Consider the following 7,202-nt stretch of genomic DNA (forward strand, 5'->3'; position numbering starts at 1 on the left):
CAAAGCCCGAGTGGTTAGATGCAGAGGACTGGCGCCGACTGAGGGAGGAGGCTACAAATTCGCCAGGACGTTGGAGTCAGCAGCGGGAGGCGGCGAGGGCACGAATCGAGGCCGGATCGGTACATCATCTTGGGAGTGGCGGCCACAGGACATATTTGGAGGACTTTGTAAGTTTCTCTTTTGTTTTGCTTATTTGTTTTTTTGAGATATTATTTGTACTGACAATCATATTTCTAACAGTTAGCATTTTGTTTTCTTTGCAGCACTCCATTACAAATCGTGATCCGCAAGGCCTTGAGACTCAATATGCAGAGAGGCACGGTCTCAGATCATTGATCGACCGATTGTACAGACGCGGCGGCCCAGTAAGTCTCTCATCTTTCATGTCCGTAGTTACCATGAGATATTTGAATGCATTATTGTATGGTGGATTGATATGTTGTTTCTTTTTCTGCAGAATCCGTTTGATGCTCCTTTGCAGAGGGACGAGCTTTCGGGGGACGACGATTTGTAGCTCGCCCTCGGATCCTTAGCGCTCACATACCTTTAGTTTTTAGTCGCCCGATCTATGTAGACATTTTCTATGTATTAGTGATATTGTTTTATGATTGTACCAATCGCATTTTATGCGATATCATGTATTTATTTCATCTATCAGTTTTATGATTTCAGTATAGATTCTTTTTGTTTGCAAACGCTTTGTATGCAGCAGTGCAGAAACTATTTTGTATGGCTCTCATACAGCACACAGTGCTATATGTGGCAGGGCAGCTTGCTGCCCTGCCACAAAATTTTTTTTTCCTCTGTTACCGTCGCTATTTGCGTCGCAAATTTACTGCAGACGTCGCTATTGTCGTCGCTATCAGCGTCGCAAATTCTCTGCAACCGTCGCTATATGCGTCGCTATTTGCGTCGCTATATGCGTCGCATTTGCGACGCATATAGCGACGCAAATAGCGACGCATATAGCGACGCAAATAGCGACGATTCCATGGCGTCGTCAATAACGACGCTTTTTCCGACGACGGGGGCAAATTTTGTTGTTTGTATTTTCGTCGCTTTAAACGTCGCTATAAGGTCTATATCTTGTAGTGTCTTGACAAATCTGACAAGGTTGATCAACACATATCAAATGATGAGGTTCTGATAGCTAAGTGTGGTTTGGTTGACTACGCTCGACTCGTGGACACCAATGTTGACTTTATTGTGTGCTCGCTCTCATTAAAAAACTATCACCATGACACTAAAGCTAGTAGGATGGGAGTAGGATCTCCTATCAACACATATCAAATGATGAGTTTTTGATAGCAAAGTGTGGTTTGATTGACTACATTCGACTCCTTGACACTGATATTGATTTTATTGTATGCTTGCTCTCATTGAAAAACTCTCATCATGAACTAAAGCTAGCAGGATGGGAGTAGGATCTCCTATGTGGTAAAACAAGGTGACAAATATATGGAGAGGATGGTAAAATTTGAGCTTAGTTTATAATTAATAGAAGAAACCCTTGATATAGATGCTAAATTAGGAAAATACATAACAACATAAAAAACACCACAAGTTGCACAAAGGTGGGATGACATTGTCATGAATAGTGAAGAGGCCTAGGTGCTATTAAAACACATTACAAATTACAAACTTTGAGCCGACAGTTAGGTGTTCTATTACTCTTCACCAATAATAAAGCCATTACCAGCCTAGCCAGAGTCCCAAAGTGGTTATTGGAAGACGTCGTAATGGGAAATATTGTCAATGAGCATTTAAACACCATCTTGTTGGAATGTGGAATTGAGACTTTAACCAAAGTTAATAAGGTCCTTATGAAAGATGCTAATAAAAAACTCAATCGTATAGATGTGTGCAACAACATTATCAATTGTAGTAATGCACATACATGAATCATTGCAATCGGTATGGGTATGCCATTGCAAGAAATCATGCCAACCATGTTTGTCACCTAGCAATAGCTACCACCATAAGAGACTACAAGAGATCATAGCACCTAAGAAAAGGAGAAGAGACATAGAAAGGAAACATAAAAACCAAACCCTACCAATAAGCTAGAGAAAAGAAAGAAGCACCAAAGAGAGAAGATTGAACTTAGTTCATCATCTTCATCAGGAGAATCAGATGAAGAAGAAATAGAAGAACAACAAATGATTTTAAGAGTTGCAAAGAGGAGATCAAGGAAGGAGTGGGAAAAGATAGAGGCTAGAATGCAACATAGCTAAGAAGAATATGAGAAAACACTTAAGGTTTCACTTGAGGAGGTCTTGCATTAAAAGGATTAATCAATCTCTCAATAAGTAGCATAAATCTTAGTCGAGAAAGCAGAGTTACTCAAAGGAAAAGAGAAGGTCTTAGAGAACCGCCGGCATCTAAGTCATTGGCTATTTGTGAATCAATGACTCAGTTGGGGAGTGTGAAAGCACAGATTAGTGAGCTCATTAAGACAAATGAAACCACAACATAAAGTTTGGATAATGGACCATAGCCAAAAGAATGATCCAAAAGTACCCACCATGAACCACATATAGGAGGATAAAGTGTAACAAGTAGGGTGTAAGCTTTGGACAATTATACGAGACTGGAGCTTAGAAGAGATAAGGTTGAAGCAATAGTAGCAAGACAAGACCTACAAAAAATATTGGATGAACCCTAGGAAGCTTATAGAAAGTTTCTCATTGCATTAGAAGAGCAAGTGATAGACCTCAATCACACATCAATTAAAGTTTTTGATTGCTCTTTTGATTATATACGAAGAGCAAGTGATAGACCTCCAATCACAAATCAAGGAAAAAAACTTAGTTGTACAACACTATAAAATGAAAGTTAGCACAAAGTACAATGGAGGCTTATAAGTTTGTCATGGCTAAGTAGAGGAGCTTGTTAAGGAAGTAGCATTAATGGCATGCATCCCACAAATTGATGACTTAGAGGAGCTCAATCCTCATCTAAGGTTGATCTCAAATATCATGGAAAGCATGGAGAGAATCAAAATTGTCCTAATGAAAAAGAGAAAATCAAGGAAGATTTACTTCACCATCTCAAAAGACAGATTATGAGGATCATGACCTAAAAGAGTTGAAGGTTTTATATAGCTAGACATACCCATGTCAACCTCTCCTCTCACCTTAGAGCCACACATTGTCATGATATCCCCAAAATTTGATTTAGGGGAGTCATATGCGCATTTTATTGGAGAAGTGGAAGATCCAAAGCTAAAGAAGGCCCACCCAACCATGATGTAAATATTGAGAGCTTAGTCATTGCAAAAGGTAATACAACACCCCATTCCCCCAAGCTTATCCCGTATGAAAAGGAGAACTCATAAGAAATTGTGCAATGATATAAAGAAAAGTAAGAGTTTAGCTTTTGTGTAATATTTGACTTCAAGGTCAATGAAGAGAGTAGATTCAAAAGGCCACTTTCTTTGTGCATAGTAGGGCTTCTCATGTGAAAAATTGAAAAAAATTACAATGAAGTGGTTAGATCCCTTGGATGTTGAGGCCATTTAAAAATCATGCAAAGTTCAAGGGGGTAGGGGAAGATACTTGAAGATGAAGCCTAAAGAAGTGTGTCCAAGTTTACTAGAATGACATTATCCCATTTTGAAAAGAAATAAAAGGGCTTGAGAAGCCTTATATACTCTTGGAAAGAAGAGTGAGCATATCCACTCTTCTTTTCAGGCGAAGTGTAGCCAAGTTTACTACAATGACACTATCCCATTCTAAAAAGAAATAACAATGCTTGAGAAGCCTTTATCTAGTCCTGAAAAGAAGAGGGATTTTATCCTCTCTTTTGCAACTACCTAGGGAGGCATGACCAGGAGTACTAGGAGAAAGAGCATGGTAGGTACAACTTTTTAAAGATCCTTAACATCAAATTGACCCAACAATGCCATTTTGTAAAAGAACTCACCAATTTCCTTGATGCTTCTTTCATCATCACATGTAATTATCTCAAACTCATTAAGCTCTTAGAACAACCAACAACACTTTACGAACATGGGACATCACTCTTTTTTAATGTCAATGTTGAAATCAATTGAGTGATGATGGTTTGCGTTCACTTTTGAGCCCTACTGTTGCCAAAATTTTGTACATAGTTTATTGGAGGACATGGTGGGGAGTAGGTTTTGCTATGTGCATGTATCCTTTCTACTCAGATTCATCACTACATTTGTAGGAGTCCATTAAATAATATCTTCTCAACAAGGGCTATCTTTAGTGCATGCTCAAGCCACTCTTTGAGTGAATCATTTCTTCTCATTCATTACTTGTATCTTGTTTATTTTTTATTTCAAAAAAGAAGAAGAAAAAAGTAGAAAAGCACACTACACTTTCATTCCACCTAGCCTAGTCCCCTTTTCCATGTCAGAATCTTAGGGCACAACAAGCATCCGACATCTTGGGCTTGTTCAAACAACCTATCACCCTTAGAATAGCACAACATGGATTTGCTATTGGAAAGGCCTCTGATTGGCTCCAATAGGGTAAGGATCAACAAATCATGAGAGATACACGGCATAAACATAGGTAGATCGTGGGAATAATAAAGAGTGCATTCTTTGCATGATTATTGTGATTCAATAGCAACCTATGGAGATGGAGCTCTTACATGCATTTGCTATGGTCTTATGTAGGTAATTGGCATATGGGGGGTTGTGAATGGTCCAAAAGAAGGGTAAAGTGATCTCAAAAGGAAAGATAATTGTTCCTTTTCTGGTGCATGCTTTGGAGTCCTTTAATTCCCTCTTTTTTTGCAATTTGGGGAGGATTATCTTTTAAAAATGACATCCCTTTGGTATCTCCACCCACTTATTAATGTCGCCTTTAGCCTCTAGATAGATACACAACATGTGGATGCCATGGAGTGGTATCATTACTTATGCTGAGTCAAACCTCTAATAAGATTTAATGCTCTCAAAAAACTAGCAATGGATCAATCTCGAAGTATAACAAATGATGATACATATCAATGGTGTTAGATTTATTCTAAGGAGGACAAGGTCTTGGTTTTCTTTCCTAAAGAACTCTCAAAGTCCTCATGCATTGATGGATTGGACCTTGCAGAGCTGCAAACAAGATCAAAGCTGCAAACAAGATCAAAGCTACCACTTACAAGCTTACTAGTGCCACAATACCCTACGATATTAATGCATATGATGTACATTTAGCCATACTATTTGACACAAGGCATTGGGAGACTCTCTTTGCACATTGCAAATGTCAAAGTTGTGGATCCTAGTATTGATTACGAATACCATTCTCCAATAGTTGTTGCTTTTAATTAGTTCTAATAGTGAATGTGTGATGGTTTTGCTCTTTATTATGAGTTTTCATAATCTCCAACACATTTATTGGCACCTTCTATGCGTTTGTAAGGATGCTTTTGAGCTCATGGTGGATGGTATCTTCTTGTCAAGGTGCATAGTGTTGGTTGAACCTTTTTTTCCCGCTAAATGTAACCCTTTTGGAAGCCCCTATGACAAAATATTAATCGGCGGTTCTTTTTGACCACCCACGTAGAATGTGATATTGTATTGTAAATGAGATCGAAATTCTAAATGAGTGATTAACAAAATGAGCTGCAATAAAAATGAATGGATCATAGGTAAAAGTGGGGGGAGAGGGGAAGTGGAGGGGGAGGTTGTTGTGGACTCTCCGGACATGGCTTATCTTTCTTGAAGCATTTTACAAGTATGTTTATTGAACCCCTAGTTTTTTTGTGTTGCACAATTAGTCTTGCTTTGCTTAGAACATTACGTCAAACCTTTTTGTTTTGGTTGCACAAGTAATGTGATTCGTTTAGAACATTAAATCCAACGTATAATTATCTATCTATCATGCATGGGCGTACGCGAAATCAAGAAAGTCCCGAGATCTAGGAGGAGGCTGGATAACGAGGCCCGCATTCCCTTGTCTCCCGAAAAATTACAATAGATTAACGATCTGAGCGAGTCGGCGGAGTCTCTGCGATTCCTAATTGGCGTAACGCTTGGCCGCGAACTCATGCAAATGATTTCCCTTGTTTGGATGCGGAATTGGATGAGAAACGGACAGCTTCTGATTACAGATGAACTTACTGCAAGCGCTAGCAGTAGCTGCTAGCTATATATGACTCCGCTTCTCCGCATACTGATCTATCTTCAGGCATTGGGCATCCGAGTCGACGCATTGATCTGATAATTAACATTAGCACGAAGTTACATATCTCAAGGTTTAATATGAGGTTAGTGATCGCAGCTGGCTTGCTCTTGTATGCATGCATGAGCAAGGCCTGGCTGCAGGACGTGAATGGAAGTAGACCAGTAGGAGGTGGACGCCAGCTTGGGGATGCTGTGACAGTTAACGGTAATGATCATTACGAGAGGAAAGGCATGAGGTTGGAGATGATTCATGCGGACTCGCTGATCATGGGGTACGGCTATGCAGGCGACTCTATGGCCAGTATCTCTAGGATGGAGAGGCTGAGAAGAGGGTTAGTGAGGAGCGAGAGGAGGTGGGCAGAGATAATGATGGTGATGATGGCGGCGCGAGGAAGTACTGATGATAAGAGTGATACAACGGCGGTGGCGGCAGCTGTGTCGAGCACCGGGACTGGTGAGTATATGGTCGGGCTGGAGTTGGGGACGCCTCCGCAGACCGTAACGGCCGTGCTCGACACGGGCAGCGACCTAGTGTGGGTGTCGGTAGCCGCCGCCTCGACGTCTCCTACTACGCCAGGTGCCGCCGCGCCGTCGCCGTATCCGTCACCGGCATCGTCTTCTGATGGCGGCCAACAGCCGCAGGAGGTGGCGCTATTCGACCCCGATCAGTCGTCCACGTACAGGGTCGTGTCGTGCCGGGACCAGGCCTGCAGCTCCAATATGAGCCTGGACTCCGCGTGCGGCCTTGACTACGGCAGTTCGTTGGCGTGCGGCTACATCATCCAGTACGGAAGCGGAACAGTGACGGGCGTTCTGGGCCACGACAGGCTGAGCATCGCGGGGATGAGCGCGGGGGGCTTCCTGTTCGGTGCGACACCGGAGGAGGATACGACGTTCATTCTCGGCGGAAGCGCCGCCACAGGCCTCCTGGGGATGGGCAGGGGGCCACTCTCCCTGCCGTCCCAGATGGCCGCCTCCACGGACGCAAGGTTCTCCTACTGCCTCGTCTCGTGGACAGACGCCCCGGAAAAGAGCAGCCCGCTGCTCT

At 42.0% G+C, this 7,202-nt stretch overlaps 1 protein-coding gene across 1 annotated transcript in view; it reads left to right on the forward strand.

Annotated features, from left to right (window-relative positions):
* Positions 1-6,176: 6,176 nt before the first annotated feature.
* Positions 6,177-7,202, forward strand: part of LOC148021251 (aspartic proteinase nepenthesin-1-like) — a 1,754-nt gene continuing 728 nt past the window's right edge. Inside the window, exon 1 of the mRNA XM_087698115.1 lies at positions 6,177-7,202. This exon is cut by the window's right edge and continues 728 nt beyond it. Coding sequence (XP_087554241.1) covers positions 6,233-7,202 — 970 coding nt within the window. The 5' untranslated portion in view covers positions 6,177-6,232.

This window comes from Lygodium microphyllum, chromosome 18 (assembly GCF_053477565.2).
Source record: "Lygodium microphyllum isolate KBCC chromosome 18, Lygodium_microphyllum_v1.1.10, whole genome shotgun sequence".
In the NCBI taxonomy this organism is placed as follows: domain Eukaryota; kingdom Viridiplantae; phylum Streptophyta; class Polypodiopsida; order Schizaeales; family Lygodiaceae; genus Lygodium; species Lygodium microphyllum.